The 24138-nt window shown below is 43.7% G+C and overlaps 1 protein-coding gene across 3 annotated transcripts in view; it reads left to right on the top strand.

Moving 5' to 3' along the window:
• FGF12 (fibroblast growth factor 12) overlaps positions 1-24138 on the top strand; it is a 203071-nt gene that overhangs the window by 129297 nt on the left and 49636 nt on the right. For all 3 annotated transcript variants that reach the window (XM_026045422.1, XM_026045421.1, XM_026045420.1), the window contains exon 3: positions 5272-5375. In XM_026045422.1, coding sequence (XP_025901207.1) covers positions 5272-5375 — 104 coding nt within the window. The remainder of the gene's footprint in view (positions 1-5271; positions 5376-24138) is intronic.

The raw sequence follows: 24138 nt of genomic DNA, 5'->3' as shown, positions 1-24138 counted from the left end.
TYTCCTTAGGAATGTTATAGATGTAATTGATGAGGTGTTGAGTACTGTACTCTGTCCTTGCTCTTTAAGTGAAAATAGAGGGGCTGAAGGGCACTTGTGTAGCTTAAATCTCTTCCCACTCTTTTCCAGCTTTCATCCAGTTTTGGGTGACAGTCTAGCCTTGGCTACTTGGTGAGATAGGAGGCATCTGGCTCAAATGTGCCAAGCTGGTCATTCAAAATGAGCGTCTGTGACAGAAAGTTTTAGTCAGTATGTGGTCTGTGAGGTTTTTAAGGTAAAACTGAGGCCAAAATGCTTTTTATCTCATGTCCTTCGTATGGAGAAAGAGAAGAAAATAGCCTAATTGGATAAATTTGGCTTCTGAAAATGAAATGAGGAATGAGCTTTCAATGAGTTTTAATTTTGATCATGCACTCTTCTTCTTTGTAAATCATCAGTTTTACTCAACTGCTTGCATTATATGAAGCTTCAAAATTAAAGGTTATTTCAAAGCAAAGCACATATTTTTTCCACTTTGGAAATGCCAGTGTAAAGCACTCTGCCTATTTTTTGCCTGTATAATTTCTTCCAAAGCTCTCAAGGGTTTTTTTTTAACCAGAAAAAAGTCAAACCTCATTTAAGTGAACAGTTCCAGATCTATTTCACTCTCTTCTGATTTTTAAAAGCACTTCTCCAGAARATTCCTGACCAACTCCTGAGAGGTATGTGCAGTGTATCTGTGCAGACATGAAATTCATCAAAGGGCAGAGAAACAGCGTTTCCTTTTTCCTAGAGGGGATTTTGATTAATTCATATCTTTTGTCAGAGGAGGGTGATCGTGGTGGCCACAGCAGAATCTCTTCCTGGCTGGCTGGTCATATATTTGCCATGCAGAAGCTGTCTTAACGCTGTTAATACATGGTGGAATACCATATTCTATACATCCCGGCTCCATGTTCTATAGCAGCACACAGATTATTCAAATTAGCCTTATGAAAGGAAGCCTAATTTTCATGCAATACATTAGGTTGGCTTACTCTGGTAAAGTAAACACCTAAAATGAGACCTGATGCGTCTCTTAGTTGTCTAATGCAATTAAATTCTAATAAAAATCTAGGTATTTGCATAAGGGTAATACAATATTCGCCTGTTGCTAATATTTAAGCAATTTTTAAATGAATTATCTGGTGCCCATTTTATGTATGTTCTTGAGAGGCTGATGCCATTTATTTTCCACCCCCTTTCCCTTAAATAAAAAGGAGGGGGGGAGCAGAACACAAGTTCTACCAGTGTTGAATAGGCACTCAGCCGGTTTCCTGCAAAACGGCACTTGGGACATCTGTTCCTTATATCCCTTATACCATGCAGTTAAAGACATGCCACTGTAATGTAAGCAGCAAGGCAAATCCTCTCCCTAATTGCATTGGGATACATAAAAAAGTGATATGTATGCGTGTGGTTTTTTTGTTTGTTTGCACCGGATTTGCATGRATGCAACTGTCTGGATACCATTGTCTGTGCTCTTAATGTCCTGTATGAAGCTACATTTGGGGCAGTAACTTTTTTGACTCTAGGGATTTCATATGGACTTTCAGGACTGATTCTTGCTGTAGGGAGAGAGCCATTACAACGCAAGCCCCAAGCTGAGGGTGGTAACATCCCTTCTTCATGAGAGCCATTTGACTCCTTAGCATGCTAATATCATCCTGCTGAACATSTGCAAATCTCCAGCATGTAGGCAATGGGGTAGGTCACCTCTTCTGGCCATATGGAAAAGGTCCAATGTATCTCAGGGCAGCCTTTTCAAGTATACATTGGCTATCTATGCAGAACAGAGGTATTTTTGATTGGGACTTTCTGAACAGACACACTGAAGCAGATAAAGCATATGAGGTTGGAAGAAGTTTTTCAGGTCTCCAGTCCACCCTCCTTTGCAAAACTGAGCTGTCTTCAAAGTTAGATCAAGTTGCCTTTTTCTGGCTTTGAATGTTTCCAGGAATGAGGTGTTGCATCCTTCTGTAACATCCCTGGTTGTAGCGCTGCACAACTATCACTAAGAATAGCATCAAAAAACTAGGATCAGTTGTAAATCTGCCCTGTGAGTGAATATGGTAATGAGGGAAAAGAATCAGAAATAGTCTATGCCATTTTGCTTTGGTCTGTGTATGAAATTAAAAACATATCCATCCCATATGCAGTTGTAGATTTARTAGAAAGTTTACCATTCGCAATAGAGGGAGAGACTTTAAAAACATCTACTGAACACCTTTTCCTTCAAGCCACCAAACCATGTGTCTAGTCCTACCTTGCCACAGCTAGTTTGGCTTTTTTCCTCCCATCCCAACATCTTCTGTTTCAGCTTAAGGAGAACTCTCTATTTTTCTGACACAAAATGACACAGCCTGGTTTCAGGACTGATTGGAGGAGAAGAGTGGTTTTGTTTGTTTTCTGGATTTTTTTTTAATTATTGCAAGTGAAACTTTGACATTTGTTCCAAAATGAGCTGAAAAATGTATTTAAAAAAAAAAACCCAAACCTTTCAGCTTCCTAAGAGGTGTGTTTTTGGGTTTATTTTTTGTTCATTTTGTTTTTTTTCTTGGTTTTTTTTTGGGTGCGAAAGAGAATTTTCAGGCCTGAGAATGTTTGAAGCTTGGGTATGACCTAAAAATACTTTAACAGAAGAAAACATTTGGTTCCCAAAGTGTCTTTGGCTGCCAAGTTGCCCATGTCCCATGTGCCTGCTGCCTCCTTGCTTCACTGCCTGGCAGTGCCCAGAGTGGGGAGGATGCCCTGCCATGTCTCAAAGCTGTGACTATTGGTGCTGTTAGCCCAACCTGCAGCACGGTCCCAAAAAGCAGAGGACCTGGCTATGGTGACATGGAGCTCAGCAGGTTGCTGCTGTTCTGCCCACCTTTGCTGTGTCTGTGTGGATGAAAGGGATCTGGAGGCACCTGTGCGCTTCCAAGCAGGACTTCTCGCCCACTAATTCTGGGCATTATCCCTCTGCTGCCTATTGAATGCTCTGTCACAGGTTTTCTATGCAAGACAAATTGGCTGTAGGAAATGAATGATGATGCCCATTTAGCTTCGTTATTAGCAGTAATATGCTCCATTTTTCAGTGGGGGAGGGAATGGGGTGGGGAATTGCTTATAAATAGACTTGTTATTCGTAGAGGGCTTTAGACCTTCATGATAGTGACAGAAGCGTAGAAGTATAAGCTCTCCTTSGCTAGTGAGCTTTTCAGCAGGAGAACTGTGATATAATGCAGCTCTCTAATGCTGAGTAGCTGCACTGGAGCTATTTAACCCATCTKGGAATTATATCAAAGCAGCTCTGCCCATGACTCCTGCTTACAGACCGACACACACACTGGACCTCATTTACTATATCCAGCTGTTGAAGTGCTGCCCACCCTCCCATGAAATCACATAAATCAAGGCACTGACTCCAGTGACAGTTCAGAGGAGTTTTTTTTGATGTTTTGCTGGATATGATGCTTAAAGGTATGAAATGGGCCTAGGAGCAAGGTTAGGTTGGTCATGCTAGAGGTGTTTCGCTGTTGGGCAGYTCACCTAGAGGAGTCATCCACTCTTCTTTGATATCTGATAGAAGGGAGAGATTGAAGTTGGGATTGATAAATCCCTTTCCAGAGACAAACCTAAATCTAGCTTAACCAGGGCCACCTAATTGTTCAGTACCTTCAGTAAAGTTACTTTCTGTGTTCCCTATGTTTTCTCAGATACCTTAAGGAAATACCTGACAAGGTGTTCAACTGTGACCTCTAAGCAAATCCACCAATTAGAATATAACCGATTTCCCATTGCTCTTTTTCACACCCTCTGGACTCTGGATTTTTTTTTTCCTCCTATTTGAATTTTTTTTTCCTCCTATTTTTTTCCTATGTGACTTACCTGACCTTAGTGAAGCTCTTCTCTGCTCCTCAGACTGCAAGAGTCAGAACATACTTTCATTTCTTTTTCTTTTCTTCTTTCTTTCCCTTGATTACTTTAAATACTGTTGCCTTCTAAAACATTCCCAACAAACCTCTATCTCTTCTGCAATCATTCACAGACTGTACGTGATGGAGCTTTCTAGGAAACGTATCTCATTGGGTTCACACCTTCCCATATTGGAGTAACATCCCTGTGCGTTTCTTGGCACGTCTATATGTAACTGGTGTTTTGTGGGGCTGGAGCTGAGCTGGATCTGAGTGATCCCAGTTTGTCATACCAGCATTAATGCTGGCCAGGGTCTCCTCTGGGGCCGATTTGGAAGAGCAGGGCTGATTTTTGTGTAAAAGTCTTGAGTGAAACATTTCCATGTTATCTGTGCCTCTGTTTCTGCCTGACCCTGTGCCTCATCTTTCTGGTTTGGCAGTGCCCCTGGACAAGCTCTAGTTGGCTCTTTCTAAGTTGATGCACAAGGGCTCCTACAACATCTGGGTGCTCTTGTCCTACAAATCTCATTTGACACAAAGCAGCGCTAAGGCATCGGTCCGCAGTCTATCAACACTATTTGTCCTCTTCCCTTTGAGCTGGCTATGTTAAGAATGTAGCAGAAGTGTGACTTTATGGTAATATGTGTGCTCATGGGAAAGGTTATTCACTGAAATACAACAAATGGAAGTGACTGAAATGCTTTGATCAATAAGATTGCTGTGAAATTCAATTTTGAAAGCTCTTATCCTTTTCCATGCTCTCCAGTGCTTTTTCTGAATGTGGAAGAACGTTCAAGCCCTGGAGTTTGGGAATATMCCTTCCTGAGTTTCTTTATGCCCTTGACAGCAGAGATCACAGGACTAGTCACGTAGTCAAGTCAGTTTGCATCGTTCAGGTCATGGTAGCTGCCCATATACTCTTTCCGCAGATGGCAAACGCAAAGAAAAAAAGAAAAAAAAATGTGACTAGGCTTAAGTCTGTTTTGGGGTGACATAAACTAAGTTGTGTTACACATCTTTGCCCATGGCAAACACAGGTACGTGCGCAGTTGCTGCAGCTCCACTGGTCCACAGGACGTTGTCAAGATGTTGTTGGGTTGATGTGTATCCAAGCCCTTGACATTGTAAAGGCTCATGGATGTATTTAGGATCTTGAGAGRCAGATGAATTCAGTACTTTTTAAAATTTGCTTTCAGCATTGATCTCATGTTYACAGACCTTTTCTGTGTCTTGCAGCAGGACGTTTATTTCTAATTTGGTATCTCTTACAAGAGTTGAGAGTGGGGTGGGTTGTCCCAAAGGAAAGACAGAGTGCAGGATGATGAATACTGTTGTTTTTCTCTTCCTTCTACAGCCCTTTTCAATTTAATTCCTGTGGGTCTTCGTGTGGTGGCAATCCAAGGGGTGAAGGCAGGTCTATATGTTGCCATGAACGCTGAGGGATATCTCTACAGCTCGGTGAGTACTTTGCACTGCTGGGCTCCTGGCATGGTTGGGTCTGTAGGTGGCAGGGGAAAGACTGCATGGTGACTTTTCAGGACCCATGGTCCTGAAAAAGGACATGGGTTTGAAGACTTTTAAAGGCAGGAAGTGGTTGGAATTGCTGCAAAGCCAAGCGATGCTCACTCAGTAGTGGCTCTGTGGAGGTCTGTGGCAGTATATTCAGACCTGTGAAGATACACTTCTGTTCTTTTATGAATAGTTCTTTAATGTGATTTTTGTCTGGTTATATTCTGATTATATTGCATGGGCTGAACAGAATTGCACCTGTGTCGCTAATGGGTCCTACTCTGCTTTTGACTGCCATGTAAATCCAACTAATTAACACTGACTTCATTAAAATGCTTCTGGGCTATTCTGTTGGCATTGTGCTTCAGCTGCACAGAATTCCTTGAATTTGTGTGGTCTTTTTAATGCACATAAAAGACAAGTGAAACATTTTTTACTGACTGATTCCCCTGTAACTTTCTTAGATGGCATGAAAGGGCATGAGGTTATTCATAAGATTCTCATTTGAAGTAAGTAATTGATTTTCACAGTGAATAATTGATTCCGTGATTTATTAAATATGGCAGCCCTTTGCTACTTTTTTTATGCTTCAAATAACTTTGCTCTAGTTCTACATAGTAAAAAGTGATGGTTAATAATATACTTCTTCTGTAGTTATGTCTTCAAAGTGTGTAGTCTAGATTCTAATCTCACTCCGTTCATGTAAATTTACAGCACAGTGATTCTGCCCTTGTCTAAGCATTTACTTTGCTTTAAAAACACATGTAAGGTTGGAGATAGGATCTGTAAAAGGACAGTCKGTATAGCTTGAGGCATAAATGTTGGTCTAGCCAGCATATGTGCTTTGCTGTGAAACTTTGGTCTCAAGAATGTGCTCTGCTCCTTTTCCTAGGCAAGGCATAGCTCCTTCCAGGAGCAAGYATAAGGTCATTGGCTCACAAGACTAACACCAGTGATATCTGTCTTTGCTGGGGTTAGCATTTCCAGTCAGTGCAATGTACTGTCACATAAGATGCAGCTTGAAGAAGGCTTTGTAGCTTGTAACAGAAAAAAATGATCATGGAGATGTGTATGCCACTTAGAATATGCATCCATGCACCAGGCAGATATGTGACTCTAGCTTGTACTGACCTACCTGATAGCTGACAATTCATTTTGCTTTAGGTTTCCTCATAGGCATTTTGTGCAGCAAGGTCTGTGGGCTTTATTTTGGAGTACTTYGGAGTACTTTCCCTGCAAGATCATGTCTTCTCAGAGAACTAAACTCTTTCAATGCCGCTACTGTAGTTGAAGCAACTTGAGATGGAAAAGGCCAGCTTACGCCTACACAAATTTTCTAACCCGTATCATCTGTCTTCTTTCCCAGTCAATTTTATACTATTCATATGGTTAGAATTTCCCACTTTCCCTTGGGAAGTACAAAATTTCTCTCCAATAGCACGGGGTAAAAAATGGCAAGTCATTGTGTTAGTATGCCTGGCGAGGTCGGTCTTGAAGCTGGCTGGCTGTCAAAAAGAGACAGAGAGATCAATCTGCATCTCTGTAGATGCCAGACGCTTCCTGTTCTTTCATAGCCCAGTAAACATAAATGACTGCCTCTAAATAAATTACATCAGTTTACTAACAATGAAAATCTCCTCTCTTTGTAATGCTATCCGAGTCCTGAAGGTAGCAGGTGCTAACACCGTATTTAGTGTGGCACTGCATAATCACGTGGGCTTTGCCCTAGACCAGCAGCTGTTGCTCTGGACCAAAGTCTTACTCTGGGCTTGTGCAGTATTGAGTGTGAAGAGACCCAGGCCCAGTCTGGGACTGAGACTCCYCAGGAGCAGTAGTGCTTCTAAAACAAGGGAGGTAGGAAAATAGGGTGTAATTTCAGCAGAAGTGGTGGTCTGAGTGATAGACTAACTACTCTTTGGTGCAGAGTATTGCCCTGGAAAGCGCAATAACTGGATGCTACTGGCCTGTCTGTAAATTAAGCTCACTAGGCCGTTTCATTTTTGTATCGACTGGTGGCTCTGCCTGTAACTTACAACTGTAAATCAATGGATTCCTGTGCTTTAAAGCAGACTCCAAGGTAAGGAAATCAAATTTATGGATGAAGCAGCGGAGGACTGGGGATTGTGGGTCAAGCCACTCAWAGCATCAAAGACAAGAAGTAGATCAGGCTCCTGTCTCTGTGCTCGACGTGTCTAAGAAGTGCTCAGCCTATCCAAGCAGTCTTTTGGGTGCTGCAGCTTTCTCTGTGGGGCTGGGACCCTTCTCCAAGCCACCATTTGGTAGGGCTGTATTGATCTATCTCGGGGTATGTGCARGAGAATTGCTTTGGCAGGACTTGACGGTCTGTTCCTCTCTTGGACGAKCAGGGCCTTTGACCATGTCACCTGAATCTCATTGCTTCCCACACCAAAGGACACAATTGTCCCTGGTCCTTTGCTTACCAGACTTGAAGTTGAAGCTTTGCTCCATCTCAGACCAGTTTCCTTTGTAATGTGTGTGCCTTTTCTGAGGGTTTTTTGAACCAAAGTCAGTAATTCCTCACACAGATCTATGAAAAATTTGTCTTTCTCTGCTGCTTGGCTGTCTTATTTGGCGTTTGTCCCTGATCTAGGCCTGCTTGGGTGACTCGTGAAAAGCCAAAGCTTGGGACAGCTTTGAGATAAAATRCAGCTGTCTAGGGAAATACCTGCCCTTCACCACACCTTGAGTCTAGCTTGTCTGTGGTTGTCAGTGAACCCTTCCTGTCTGCGTTTTTTATTTTTTGGTGGTAGTTAATCTGTGCATGCCAGCTGAGACATTGGCTGACATCCTCTGCCCTGGATCAAACCAGCGCTGGAAACAGGCTATTATCAGCCTGGTCTCTGAAACAACTTGTGCCAGCTCCTTCTGAGTTGAAGCCAAGGAACTCTTGAATGAATGGATTTAGAGTAACCAGTCCTTGGATAAAGCCTTCCCAGGGCCTGTCAGCACAAAAGCTAAGGGAGGGCCTACGATGTCAAACTAAGCGAGAAAATTCTCTGCAGAAATGTACAGTCCTTTCGAGGACCCTCCTATGTTCTTGGCCACATTGATGCCATTAAAAGTGAGTTTCCTCATCTCTTCTATGCAGTTAGGGATTGACAGGGAGATTGTGTGGTTTTGTTTGTTGCCTAACGTAACATGGATCTCTAGCCTGCTTTTGAATTCAAAATGTATTCCATGTTGAAACCTGCTTGTTTGGGAAGCAGAGGTTTGTGACCTCTGTACATTATTTACTTGCACTTGAGACCTGTTTTCYTTTTTTCCAGAGTTGCTGACCGCTGCCTCTGAGATCTGTTGGGAGAAAGAGGTGCTTAGCAAGCAACAAAATCAGGCTTTTGTTAACTTGAGGTACCTGGCTTTGCATACAGCAGGATGCAAAATGCTGTTTTCATAACAAGCTTATGAAGTCTTTGGTGTGTTCCCATTGAGATTTCTTGTAATGTAGAGCAGCTGTAAATTCCCTGATGATGCTTGAAGGTTTTTATCAGCACCTGCTTTGGGGAGCAGCACAGCTCTCCCATAGGGATCTACTATTAGCATTATATATCAAAGCAGCCGCGTGTGGGATGAATGAAGGACAGGACATGTTACTTGTCCTGTGTTAGTGCTTGGGTAGGCCAGACCAAGGGCTGGTTACTGCAGAGCCTAGAGAAGAATGGAATAGCAGAGCTTCAGCACACTTTGCTGAATTTACAACCTAATCATAAACCTAATTAAAAAAAATGGAGCATACTCTTCTGTCTGTCTACTTAGAGCTAATAGTTTGATTACCAAGTTGATAGTCCTGGTGTGGGTATGGCCTTTTGGTGTAAGGCTGAAGCAGTCACCTCTCCACCCTCTTTGGCTCCCAGCTTTAGCTGTCTTACCCTTCTTGCAGCTCTGTGGGGAAAGGAGAGTCTGCAAAATGTTTTGACTCTGAAACAGGGTTCTTCTGGAGCAGATGCTCATCATGGGCTGTTAGAGCCCCTGCAGGCCCACCCAGTATCATGTGTATCTATATTTTGATATAATTCAGGCATTACAGCTGAGATAGGTTTTGCCCCAAGTGGCTAACTCCTCTCTTCTAGAATCAACTGCTCTCTTGTATTCTTTGGTGTTTAACTCTGAGTTCTAATTATTCTTGAAGTGGCAAATCATGATACATAATTTATTGTAAAGACGGAGAAAGCCCTAGCACTGGTGTGGAATATAGAGGGGGAAAACGGGTCACTTACAAGGGCTCAATATGATTTTACGATATCAACCTGTGAGTTTGGAATGCTGAAATTACAGCTTGAATCACTTCAAAGATTCTTGCTAATAAGGGAATGATTATGCACAATTAAAAAAAAAAAAAACACTAAACAGCATTGGGGAAAAAAAAAGTCGAATTAAATGCTCAGTGTGTCTTTTCTTTCTCTGCTTTTTTATTCTCCTCTATCACTTTGCATAATAAATGTCTTGCATAATAATAAACAAGCATCTGGAGAAGTATGTATATTAACAGAATTTTTAAAATCTCTTTGCAGTGTCTAGCTGTTTCACTACAACTCCTCTAGGGTTGCTGCACTCTTATTTACATCATTTCAAGGTCATAGGCTGGAATCAGCCGTGTTGCATTCTCTGCCCTAATAGGCTTGGATTGTTAAACCTGCGCCAGCCAAGGCCAGCTCTTGAATTCCTGTTTAGCCTCCTAGTTGATTCATTGAGAAGTGCAGCTTTGTGAGGCCCATGTTGTGCTCATATCCCTTTGCAAGCGAGGGGGCGGGTGGGGAGATTCCCTTGTTGACCAGCCTCAGATAGGAACCAGGTCAGCAGAGAGAGCAAAATGTCTCCAAAAGCAGTGCACAGCAGGAGCCCAATTTAATACGCTTTGAATTTGCCTCCAGAGCCTGTGCTCTTCTTCGGGGGTTGTCTGGGGAAGCATTAATTGGGAGGTATAAAGCTCCTCCTGCTCTCTGGCTTAATCATAAATATGATTACAGAGGGAACAAAATGGATGCTCGGTGTCAGCAGCTCTGCTGAAGAGGGCCAGCCACTGGGAGCAGATTCCTGCCTGGCTTTGAATGTTCCTAAAATACAGCTTCTAATGAGCACCCTGGCACATCACCCTCCTCGAGTGGAAACTTTTAACTAGGCTATCAATAGCGAAGTGGTCACTTTTCGCRCAGTGAGGTGCTGCCACCTTTGTTCCTCTGCTTTGCTGTCCTGTCATGCCAAAGATCTCCAGGTTTCTTTCCACCCCAGCATGGGGAGCTTATCGCTGCGAGCAAGTCGCACAGCAGCGGTGCTGGCCCAYGCCAGGTTGGTGATAACTCGGGGTGTTGTCAAACAAAGTGTGGCAGTAACATTGGCGTGCCCTAAAAATGGGTATGACCTCACTTGGCAGGACCAGCTGGACAGCTCTTCAGACAAGGAGAGCTGGCAGGAGAGCCAGGACACGGTAATACTGGGGCATTTTGGGCAGCGCTCCTGTTTGGCTGCTTAGTTGAGGGACTGTATTCCCTGGATTTTCCTAGCACAGCACCATGGGCAGGCTCCTGGGAACAACATTCACCACACGGCATGTGGCATCTGATGCCGCGCGTTGGGTCAGACCGACTGGTTGTCTGCAGGGTTTGGCTGTTCAAGCAGGAGTCTGTTGTGAGGACAAAAGCAGTAGCAGCAGGACACGATCATGTTTTTCTGCCTAGCTGTAGAATAATAATAGCATAAGTTATGAGAAATAAATATGCCTCATAAAGGGCGCTTTCTCTTGTCTTAGTTGAACAGGACATTTAGGAATGTGTTGCAATCCACCTAATAGYAGCTAGGGAGGCAAGAATGGGATACACCCTTAGTAAAGAGTGGTCTGTCACTATTGGAATGCATTAAAATTCATTTTGATTTTCATTTTATTTCATTTTGGGAGAAAATTGGGGAAAACAATACTCTGGTGGTACTGACTCATCTCATTTTGACACTTCCCCAAAGGAATATTACAGATTCCCRTTTTGAAACAATTTTAAAATGTTTTATATTGCTTTACAGTTTCTAGTAAAATCAGAACAAAATGTTTAGATTTTGGTTGAGCATTTTGATCCCACACGATTTCCTTGAAGTGTGAAAGGGGGAGGAGAGAAAAACATGGAAGGTGAAGGTTGGGCTTTCCTCTAARTTGTGAGGAAGGCAAGAGTAGAGGTTCAAAGGTGTTAGTCATAAGCTGCCATCTTCTGCATAGCGTTCCTTCTGCTTATTTCCTTGAGACTGAAAGGGTAGGCAGTGTCTTTGGGGCAGCTAATGAGCAGCTGTAGCACTGTATAAAGCTCCTCCGTTTTCCTTCAGTACGTGGTGTGCAATCAGTTAACCCTTGTAGGAGAAACGAGGTTGAGTGAGAGCTGTTGAGGCGATGCAGCTTCCGAGTTGGGCTTTGAAAGGAGACTCGGGAAGATGTCCTGGGTGTGAATGGAGTGGTGTGCAGGAAAGCCCCTAGTTAGCAAAAAGGCCGTAAATGGAGCTCTCAGCAAACACACGGAGCCTTTCAGGCCAAGTGCTCTGGCTGTCACGCTGCGGCAGACACAGATCTCCAGCTGCGTGCAGGCCTTGCAGGAAAGGCTGTATCCCTGCTGCATGTGGAAGCACAACACAGTCGAGTCTCGTAAKGAAGAGCCTGGGCAGCTGTGATGCTCTCAATGCTTTCTGAGAGAGGATTTTCCCATCTGCATGGAAGGGATAGCATCTTCCTTCTAGACAAACAGCATTAGCAAAAATSATAGGCCAGGTTGTGGCCAGCTTTCCGTGCTGAGCTGGTGTGGCAGAATGTCTCTGAGGTAGCTGGGTCCCCCAGGTTAGACTGTATTTGTTCTGTTGTATTTGTCAATGTCGAGGCATAAAAGTGGCTTTTGTGTGCCAAGGGCCTAGGTAGACCTTTGTTTACAAGGAATTAAGCTGAGAACTGCCAAACTTCTTTCACACAGCCCATTAACCCGCTGCCTGTCAGAATGGCACAGGGCCCACAGAACCAAAAGCTGACTGTCATTTTTTTGCCTTCTTATGCAATGAAAATCTAGTACTTTGGAGCCTTGTGAATGCCAGGAAACAGCTCATGAGGAAAACTGCCTTGCTTTGCACCTCCCTGTCCTGCAGGGCTGCCCGCTGGGTAGCCCTGGTGGCTACATGTGCTCAGCAACTCGCACCCCAAAGACGGAGCTACTTGGATAACTGGTCTCATCTTCAGTGGCTTCAGGGACAAGAGCTACTGGGCTAGAAAGAGCCTTGTTTTTTTTTTTTTATTGGAGTGGAAGTATTTCTTTGTCCCCATAGTCAATATGGAGACACAGATCTAGATTTCCCATTCGTTGCCTTCCCTTTGCATCCTGCTGACTAGGAAATATAGGGGTGTTTCAAGAGCTGAGCTCCCCTCCCAGAGCTGATGTTCTGCTTTTCCTGAAACTCTCCGTCCAGCTTTGTTTGTTTCTTGATACTTAAGGTTATTTAATATACTGCTTATCCAGTGTCTGTTCTGGCCATGCTTAGTGATGCTGACTTTTTCACAAGTGAGATCTAGCTAAAATTCCAGCACATCAAGAGCAGCAATGGAATTAAAACGTTTTAATGTGTGGTAGAGGTAAGATAAATATTGTCCTTTCTGAATCCACAACTCTCTTTGATATGAAAAGAGAGAAGTTTGAGCGAGGACATGTTTGGCTCATGTCCAAAGGTCAGGTGTGTGTTAATGAAGTGATTTGGATCTCCTTTCTGATAACACCAAAGTCAAATATAGAATGGATATAGCTACTGAATGGCATGCCTTTGCCAAACAGTGAWTAATGGCTCTGGAGGCGAAAGTAGGAGCTATGATAGTCATAGGCTAGAGAAAGGGGGGAAAAAATTTAAAAAAAAGAGAAACCTTGCTAAGGGTTCTTAGCAAGAAACCTTGCTGAGTATGTGCACATTATTATAGCTAGGAGCCAAATGACAGAAAACTTTTTTAATGGGGAAAATTATGGGGCKGTGGTGTACTTTTCCAAATGAAAGGGATAGAAGTTCAAAATATATGGGCTATTTCAAGCCAGACTGGCTAAATCAGTGGGGAATATGCTGTAGTGGAAAGGCCTGGATGGGAGACTGACACATCCTTAATTTAGCMATGAAAGGATACTGACCTGATTAAGCACCTGCAGAGCAAAAGGATGATCCTGTAGCTGTTTGGTACTGTGAGTCCCAAGGCATGGGGCTTGATTCTGGTACCTCAAGTTATGGTGTGGTGCTGCAGCCTGCCATGAGCCCCCTGAAATCAGTGGAGTAAATGGGCTCAGCAGCAGTCACCAACCTGGCTAGGGAACTGGAACAGGCTTGTGCAAGTTCCAGTTTAGCAAACAGAGTTAAATTGCAGCTTGGTGCTTTGCTAAATTTGCACTCCCAAGTTTGAATGAAAGAATAAACTAGCTAGAATCTGGCCAAACTTAAAATAGTTTGGGGGAAAAAAATTGCTCCGAGACATTGTCTGTTGGTGTTTCTTCTCTGAGATGGTACAGGAGGCTCATGGATGAGGCATACAAAATTCTGAGATAGGGGACTGTGCAGGAACTGAAGTTAGATACTGCTGGAATTGCAGCAGTAAGTAGCAAATCAGTCTTTTTTGAGCCATAAATATGGGGGTAAAATCACAGTTTTCCTGGCTGTGATGGTTCTGAGCAGAGCTGGAGTCATGGTTTAGCCCTTACTTTGCAGCTTCTGCTGCTGCTAATAGTCTTCTCAAGGAATTAAAAAAACTAGTAGTCAGAGTGAGACCCCATAGTCCCTTTATCAGTTCCCTTCGGCCTGCAACTGGATTAAATGTTTGATCTTTTAGATTAGTCTTGTAACTAATTTCACTTAGAGTATTATCCATTCTTTAGTTAAACCTTCCAAGCAATTCTGCTGCTTGCCTCTGCTTTCTATTTCCTTTACCAATTTTTATTAATCTGATATAAGTGAATTTGGGGGTACGTACACAAAGAAAAGATTCGTCTCAATGAACAGATGATCTGGAAATCTGGGCATCTCATTCCAAGGGATATTCTGGAAGTGAAATAACTTTTTCTTGATTAAGGAGGAGACCTTTTCTTCTGTTGGTGGATCTTTCCATGGTAGGTTTTATTCTGCATATCAGATCCTTTGTTATATATGCAGTGGCTGCTCCATATGGGAAAAACTGACAGGCCTAAAAGGTTTTGAATGAAATGTCCCTTTCTGAAATGGATAAATTCAATCTCCTTTTCCATGAATCACAAGGTAATTTGGTACTTTAACATCTCGGCTGTCAAGATGGCAGTAAGGAGATGATGAGGGCGTTCTACCACCTCTGGCACGCCAATGACACTTGAGGAGCAAAGAAAGTGTACGGGGGCAGCTCTGGTAGGCTTTCATGCAGCTCTTTGAGTTAGCGTCTTAATCTCAGAAAGTTGAAAGTATTTTGATATTCACAGCAATGCGCTCTCCAATCCCCCAAATAGATATCTAGGCACCAGCTCYATGCTAAAAGCTTTCTGAAATGTGAATACTCTTTTGACATAAATAAGACATGGCATGAAGATGGTAAGTTTTCCTGTCTCCTCACCGCTTTCCTCCTGAGAAGAGCGAAGGGTTGACTTCTCTTTTAAGAAGCTTCCTTGGTTGGCTGCTCCGAAGGCTGCACATCCAATGCATTATTGATAACGGTGCGTGGGAGTTGCATGCACACATGCACACGTTACGGATTCCCAGATGCTGTCTGGAGCACTGCAGAGGAATTACTGCAGCCAGGCAAGGATCACCTGCTCCTCTCTAAAGCCGCTGAGGTAGAAAGTGGCATGAGTCTCCTGTGTAGCTTTTTCTCTTCCACCATCAAATCATTGTGATGATGAAAGGAAAGACAGGAAAACAGAACCTTAAGGGATTTGGAACRAGGCTTTAGGTATAGAAGCTCTGAGAAAGAAAATGTCTAATTTTCTAGACACATGCAAGGTAAGGTGAGGAGCCAGATTCAAGGTAATCTGAACATTCACCCATGTGCAGTGACTGTGCTGGACTATTGCTTCCCCCGTCAGGAATCTCTCCCAAGCAAGGAGGAGTTGAGAATGGCACTTCTTGCATCTCTGCTGCAGTGCCTGGGGTCTGTGCCCTTGTGCCAGGCATCCTATATCTTTAAAGTGACTTTTCCAGTTCCTTTTCAGTTGAGGAATCAGCATGTTGTCACCATATTGCTCTAGATGGATTCATGCGCCCTGAAAGGAATCCCCCCTTTCAAAGACTAGTAGTCCTGGAGCTGGGGCAGCTAAAGGGTTTTCAGTTTTAACTGTCCTCAGTGCCAATACCCACCACAAAGTGCAAGAGGGGGAGATACCATCACTTGCCCCACAGTCCCCTTTGTACCTCTGCTCTGCTCGGTTCCTTTCCTCATGCCACATACATGGCTGCAGGGATGGCTCCTTTTTCTGTGGGCACCGTGGACTCTGGCTGGAGCTTTATTTCCCACCGAGTGGGAATCCAGGGAGTTGAGGAGGAAGGTGGTGTGAAACCAGCCCACCTCAGGTGGGATCCCTGATGTTGTGATGCATTGAATCCCTAGTTCTTAGGGGAAAAGGCTACTGACTGTTTTRCCTGTTTGTCCAAAGCAAATCCCATCTTCTCTCACCTCTTACTACTGCTGTGAACCTTCTGACAGTGCTGCCTTTTCCTCCAAACCTCTCCTGATATCCCTGTGCTTTGGGTTATGGTTTCCTTGGGTGATATTGTGTGCTTATTTACGGGCATCCTGTAGCGATCTGATGCAATAGGAAGGTACCTAAGTCGCCACTTCCATGCAGGGATTCTCAGCTTGTGGACCTGTCTGGACATGAACGTTGCCTCTTTCTAGATCAGCAAAGAAAATAATTAGAACCCTTGTAAAAGTGGCTTCCCTGGCCCTGAGCGCGGTGCAGAGCTCTGTCCCAGCAAGCTCTCTGGCCGTACAGGGTCTCACTAGCGGCAGAAAGAAGAGGGGCGCTGCAGAAGTCACAGCTGTGAACTGTTATTTAGGGAGAATACATATATATATATATATATATATATATATATATATATATATATATGCACAGGTTGCAGCTTGGCTGCCCTGCGAAGATGCCCACAGTGCACTTAAGGGATTTTTCCATTTTAAATCTTGCCCCCTGGGTTGAGATTCACTATTTACTGCCTGTGACAGAATTTCCCTGTGGATCCTGGGGCAGAATCCTGTGGTGAGTGGGAAGGAAGCGGAGTGAAGGAAATGACTCTAGGAGCCCTTGAGGTGGCGTCAGAAGCAGGGTGGTTTGGTGACAGCTGCCAGGGTTGAAGGAGAGCTCGTGCTGAATGGTGGTGGCAGAGATGCTGCGTGGCTTTGAGTGTGAGGAGAGCACTGCACAGACGTCATCAGCACCAGAGAGGGTCCGGCCTGTGCTTCTGCCGTGTCAGACGGACAGTGAGCAGTTTAAATGCGGTTCTGCACCCCGTTATCTGCCTTCAGGGATGTGCTGTTCCAGGGCGTCTGGGTCATCTGGATCAGTCACAGAGGGGAAAAATGAAGGCAAATGGGGTTGCAGAGGCCGCTGGTGTGGGCTCCGAAGAGAATCTGTTATCACTTAACTGTGAGTTGTTCCTGGGCTCTCCCACGTTCAGGTAATTCTTCTGTCACCCTGGAGAGCTTCATCACGTGGTTAAGGAAACGGAGCATAAAGGAGCGAGCGGTGTGACATGCCCAAGGTCACAYGTGAAGAAGGGATTAGATCGCCTGTTTTTCCTGATCCTAATTYTGTGCCTCAATCATAAGTTTTCTTTTATATCGCTGTGGTTATTCAGGGAAATGGTACTTCAGCAACACAACTTGTTTGTGTAGTATCTGTGTCTGAGCAAATCAGCTCGCTTTAAAAGCTGTGTGCTGTGCAGGCCTGGCTTGCTTTCTCTCTCTCTCTTCCCATTTCACTTTTTTTTTCTTTTTTTCTGACTCCTCAGCATTTATGCCCCTAGTAATGCTCACTGAAGATAATGGGAGCAGGCAAAAGAACCACAGGAGAGTCACCCTCTGCCAGCCACCTTCCCTTGCACATCTTAATACCATATGTCAAGTGCAGTTGCTCAGGGCTCTGCAGATATCTCTTTTTCAGGCACCCAAGGAGCAGAGGCTGCTCACAAGATGGCAGGGGGGGAATTGGAAATGGCTCCTGAGAAACTGGAGATTGCAGCAGTGGTCTGGAAAGAGGCACATTCAAGTGCTGAACATCCCCAGGATGCTCCTTCGAGAATAGGATTTGCTAGTAGCAAAATTTGGTGTGGGTTGTCTGACATTTGAAAACTTGAGGAACAAGGGAGTTCACCCCTTGCTGGAAAGTACCTGGGTGGCCCAAATGGGTGCATTCAGCTCCTTGTCCTTCTCCAGTAGGAGCCACCAGGATAAAGCAGTAGCAGAGACAGTAGCTTAGCGAGCTGGGAGGAGATCTGCAGGTGTTTGTACAGTCAGATGACTGAGGTGAGAGAGATACCTGGATACTTGAGACCATGATCTAGTTGCTGCTTTGGGTCAAAGAAATAGTGCTTCTTTTGGAAACTGGAAGCTGTCATACCACAATGCATGCTTTTCTGGAGTTCATAACAAGTGTGTGGGTTTTTTAATTATTATTTTTATTTATTTTATTTATAAAAGCAGGTAACGCACCCAGAATTCCATAGCCTGAGTAGCATGACACTGTCTAATTTCTAGTGGTTTCCAAATTCCCCTGCAGCTTCCTGAAATTGCTGGCCACTGGACTCCAAGYGTGAGTCTTGCAGACAACTTTGTTTTTGTAAACAGTTCTTCTGAGGTGACTTCTTAAAGCTTTCTTCTTTTTTTTTTTTTTTCCTTTTTTTTTATATATTTCCAGGAGTTCTTTGTGAAGGTCTATTTTTCAAATTTGGAAACACAGAAAGAAGTCAATTTCCTCCTTCAAAACTACCTTTTTCACCTGCTCTATTCACTTATCACGCTCTGCCTCCGAAGGATTATTCTAATCAGATTTCACATATAAAAATAATAATGTAAAAATAATTCTCTTCTTTCAAGTATTCAGTAGACTTAAGTAAATTAAGACATTGATCAGATCCTGCATGCTACTGTGGCTGTGAATACAACAGAGGGTGCTTGATGTGGCTGGGAGAAGGATTTTGGTGCATGCTTTTTAACTTGGCAGAAAGGCCGTAAGGTAGGAGTGAAACTGGCCTGGATCTTGAGAGCAGTTTAGTTAAACCTGAGCTTCTGGGCAGAGCTGGGATGGCAGCCTGTGAGGCCGGGAACCAGCCCACCTGCCTCCTTCTGCCTCCTTGCCGGAGGTTATTCCCTCGCACACAAGCTGCCCGATCAGCTCCATGGATGCATTCAGTCTCCTCCCAGTCCCAAATACCTGCATTAGCAGTAACTGCGTCAACTGTGAGAAAGCTTGGCCTGCTTGGAGAGCCTGAATGAGGGAACGGGTGGGCTGGAGAGACCAGGAGCTTCTGGCAGGGGGGCAGCGCCAGCGGGTAGGTCTGAAGCGCCGTGATCTTCATGCACGATGTGAACCACGCAGTGGGGTCTGGGTGTTTGTGTTGCTGCTGCTCGTGCTGTGGGAAGCTGCTCTCTGGGAGGGCGAAGCAGCCAGGCCGGTGCCTCACCATCGTCTCTTCCCCTTAGCTGTTCCAAAGGGGAATCAAATGTCCGAATTGCTTGAGTGCTTTTGCAAATCTGTCCTCAGCCTAATGCACCAAAATAACAGCCTGCAGCAAGGCCATCACGGCTTCTCTGCATACAGCTTATTTCTGATTTGGCAGCTCCTTGAGAACCTTATTTGCCGTACATGTCAAGACTGATAGTGCTCTTACAGGGGCTGTGCTGCATTTCACCTTGACCATCCTCCCATTCTTCCTCAGTAAGCTYGTTACAAGCTCCTAAATCATCATCAGACTTTTGCCATGAGCTGTAATGAATGAGTCGTTCTGTAAATACTGCCACGAGAAGGTATGTGCATGTTTCAGTGTGAGGTCAGGGCTGGTGGGAAGGGGGGAAGAAGGCCACGCAGGTAATAGTTCTGTTGCAGTCTGAGTTAATCCATATTCCATAGGTGGACTCCTCAGGGGTGTAACTGAGTGAAAAAGGATGTATTCTGCTCTCATTCAGCCAGGATAAAGACAGTGCACAGGCTCTGAATACTGTGGATTATTTTGGAAGTCCTAGGTGCATAAAACTTGACTTTATTAATGATCCCAGCCTGCAGACAAAACATGAGAAAAAGAACGTAAGTGACGCTACTGTGCAGAAGGAAGGCAGATCTTGTACTTTGGGCACTAGCTGCACAGTTTGCAGAGTTGAGCCCCCTGCTGCGTCACAAGAGCCTGTCCTTGACCTCAGGTCCAGTCGCTTAGGATTTGATTCAGTTGCCTAAACCTGGGCATTTATCCCCTTTGAGATACAGTGGCCCATCCACAGGTCTCCCGTAAGTCCAGTGCCTCACCTTCCATACCCTCTACGTGTGCCTTGGAGGCCTCAGGACTTTCCAGATGGCACTAGAAACTTATTTTTAGGCAGCTAAATCAAACCTCTAATTTCTYCGGGTCAGCTGTAGATCTTATGGTAGAGAAAAGATTTCTTCTGTGCTCCCACAGAGACAGCATGAGGATAAGTATTGAAGATTGATAGGCACTATGGTGCTGCATCGAGGGCACTGTACAAGAGCTTGGATAGATAAAGGGAGTGACTATGTGGCAACATGAGAGGGTTTTTTTGTTTGTTTTCCCTGAARAGATTTTCTTCTTCACATGCTCTTTTTCTGTCAAGATGTTAGAACTGTTATGCAGAGATGAGCACACGTGAGCTTCTCGCATATGAACCTTTCCCGGGTTAACATTGCTCCAGATCTAGATKCATTTGTCTCCAAGACCAGTCGTTCTGGCATTTTAACCTGTTTGCCCCACGTTATTCAGCCACTGAGACAGATTGTCCTTCAGGTCTCTTCAGAGGCATTTGGAGGCAGTTTCCATTTGGGACCTCTCCATTGTTCATTARAAACTAAAAGGCAAAAGGAGCCTTTTGGTTTTCAGATCTGCCAAGTTGAAATGGTGCAGAGAGGTAGGGAGATCCCTGTTTGACTTCTACATGGAATAGACTGACCTGGTGCCACCTGAGAGAATATACCAGGAACCTGACCATCTTTTTCAACTAAATCTCTGTTCTGGCACCTGTTTACTTTATTGCCAGGGGTGCTGTAAATACTGAAGGCTCCCTGGGTTCCACAGGGATTTCAAAGTAATCACTAGCTCTGCAGTTCTTTCCACTTTTCCTTACAGACTTCAAAGCCCAGATTTGTGCTGAACGCTATTTTAACATTCATTTGGAGACTCTCCAAAATAAATTTTATATAGCCCCCCAGAGAACYTCTGAAAATTTCCTCCAGAAGAAATGAATATTGGAAGTCTGTAGGCCTTAAGAGTCCAAATTATTATCGCCAAGCTGGGCAGTGATATCTATAGAGCCCATTGAAATMTGGGGCAGACTATTAGGCCATCTCCTTCTTCAGATCTTCCTTGAAAAATCAAACCATTATTCTCTGCAGCAAGGGACTCCCATGCGCAGTGAGAGAGGTTGGGTCTGGCTTGAGTCCTGGAAGAGAAGGATTTCAAGACCTCCATTCTCTGCTAGACAAGATGTAGCCACAACTATCTGAGAAGAACAGAGTACCCTTGTCCACCCTTCCAAAGACCCTGTGAGACATACTGCAGCAGGCATCTTTGGATGATGATTTCCTTTTATTTATCTTCACTTTCACAGTGTCCTGTTGCTCTGTGCCAGTAGTCATCAATCATATGTTCAAATAGTAAGGTATAATCTGTCCTCAGCGGCATCACTTGAAACTTTAAAAGTCTTTGCAGCWATTAAGGGACGTTCCCTCCGCCAGCACTTAAATCTCTAGTCATTGGAACATCCAGAATGCAGACAAACCCAACAGAGGCCTTCTGAGTATACTGTAAGTTAATGACATTGCATGAATTCTCCATTCTCTTTTGCCCAGTGTTTCTTTGCTCAAAACACTTGCCGAGAAAACCATAGTAACTGTTGTTGCAATTGCTCCCATATGTTGCTAATGTTTCGAGTCAGGAGCCCTTCAAATTCACCTAATTTGTGCCAGGTACTTGTAACCAAGTCACYAGGAGACACGAGCATGTCCTTGCTTCAACAGGAAGATACTTGTACCTTCATTTACACGGACAAGTACTTGGCGGAACTGAAGAAAGATTCTCCCCTGAAGATTGCAGGGATGAGCTTTTGATCCAGACCCACATCTTGCTCTCTGCGAAACTTGGCAGCATCCATCTAGTTAAAATATCCCTCTCTGCATCTTTCTAACTCCTCTCTCTGTAGGAGCCATCTGTCTGTCTAATCTTCCCAAGCACTAATTGATRGCTGTGCTTAAGAATTTGACCATCCAAACAGAGTCCTGTAATGATGAAGCCACTGATGCATTGATAGCTCATGATGAGGCATGGTACCACTGCTCATCTTTCTGCTGCTGTTTTCTTTCATTTCCCGCTTCAATCCGTGGTATAGTTGTTAAAATTAACATCCCAGTTGCCCCAAATCCCTTGATTATAATGCAAATATTACCCACTTTTCTCTTGATTATAATGCAAATATTACCCACTTTTCCTTTGAAAGGTCTGTGCAGAAAGGAGAGAGGAATGCCTCAGTGGACTACATTGTCAGAGGTACAAAGCTAAGTCCACATGGGGTAGGACAGAGAAAAATTTACATACTCAGAATGGGTAATTGCCTAGTGAAGAACATACAGGGTTCTAGGTAGGTTCTACCTTCTAGGTAGGTAAATTATAAGACTCTGAGACTGTCATACTGATAAAATTGAGAGTAAAAACAGATTTACTTATTTGAAAAAATGAGCTTACATGTGATTCTTGTTCATTTAGATCAATCAAATAATATATTAACCTAATAGAACTACCCAGATCTACGCAGAGACAATAGCCTGACTTGTCAAATATACATTAGAAGAGAAAAATAAAGATTTTTTTTCTAATAAATTGGTGGATTATCCACAAATCCAATAAAAAAGCTCTTATTTTTTATTTGCCTGCTTACAGTATTCTTTGGCCTGAAAGCATTTGAAATAGTGCTTTTTCCTGATTAGACACCTTTTTAGAAATGCCTGTCAACAAAACTCCTGTTACTTTCTTGAGCCCTCTTTGACATCTAGGTAATAAAAGCCATTAATAGTTCTTTAGTGTGTGACTGTGGAGTCAGCAGAAAATAACTGTCCAGGCTGCAAACAAGAACTGATTTAACCTGGTCTTTAGATTACAGTGAATAAATGAACAGGCAAAATACGTTGCTCTATGTTTTTAGCCTTCAGCAACTCAATAATTACCCAGTTCTGCCACAGCTGACTGAAATAAGAGCTTCTAATAAAATTTTGCTGCTAAATTGTTTTTATGTTTGTGTCTGTTTTTTTAAAGACCTTCATCACACTCCCCACCAGTACCTTGGTAATTTTTCTGTTTCAGGCATCCATTACCTTTAGTACACGAATACCTGTAGATTTCTGAGCAATAATGGCTTCAAGATGAAAACTGCAGTGAAACTGGACAGCTTGGCTTTTGGTGGAAAGCAAACTGTGAGGCTTCTTTCAAACTTGGTTGAATCATTTTTACCTAGAGCAATATTTTAATGAAGCAAACTGTCTGTGCTTCGACTATAGGGTTTTTCTCTCTCCTGCATGTAGGACAATATATACTGAATGATTGACTGTGCTCTTAACCACAGTTTGGAAGGTGCCTGGTAAGTTTCATGTGATGTGACAGCGCAGAGCAAATATTAGATATATGTACAACCTGATGCAGAGCGGGTTTTAAAGGCGGCGGAGGTGTCATATATGCATTTGTGTGTAGGAAGGAGAAGGAGAACAGTTCATGCCTGAAGGTGAACCTTTGGAGACACAGCCCCACTGAGAGCTTTGGAGGATGGTGAACCCTTGCCAGCATTTTTGGGGAGAACGTTAGCAAGTTTAAAACAAAGAATACTATTCACCTGGTCTATGAGAACTCTGAAATACAAGGATGCCATAGATTGCTGRTGCCGAGGTGCATCACCGACCATTTCTGTGATAACAAAAGCTGTTGACTTCAAGGTTCCTTTTCTTCTTTTCTCCACCCTGCTCATGTCCTGTGATTGTAATGATCTTGGCAAAGAATCAACAGGAGTTCAGGTGTATTTCCTATTAAAGTTAAGAGCAGGATGAGAATGCAGGTTTTTTTCCAGAGGGTGTTGCATTCCATCCTCTCTCTCTTGCTGTGGATACAAATAAACGTGCTGTGAATCCTTGATTAAACGGTATTATGAAGGACAAATGCTAGACAAAGTGACATTGAGTAAGCACTGGGCCCTTACACAGGTGTTATTTGGAGGAGAGACATAAGAGCTTGGAAGAGCCTGAAATGCCAAGTCAAGCAATGAAAAGATCTTTCCAATTCTCTCATATTCACCTGGCTAGGAACTGAATAAATCAGGCTGCCTGCAGAAGTCAAGCCGTGGGTAGTCACTATAGCCACCCCACAATAGAGCGTGTTACCAGCAGGAAGGATCCTTCTATTTGCAAGTTCTCCCAGACATATTTGCTGTTTGGACTCAATTACTCATTTGTGATTTCGTATGAATAATTGTGTTTCTGCACATTGTTCTCAA

Source organism: Nothoprocta perdicaria, unplaced genomic scaffold, assembly GCF_003342845.1.
Source record: "Nothoprocta perdicaria isolate Ctin4 unplaced genomic scaffold, notPer1 scaffold_4, whole genome shotgun sequence".
Taxonomy (NCBI): domain Eukaryota; kingdom Metazoa; phylum Chordata; class Aves; order Tinamiformes; family Tinamidae; genus Nothoprocta; species Nothoprocta perdicaria.
The sequence above is the reverse complement of the archived record's forward strand: the minus strand, read 5'-3'. Positions and strand labels throughout refer to the sequence as shown.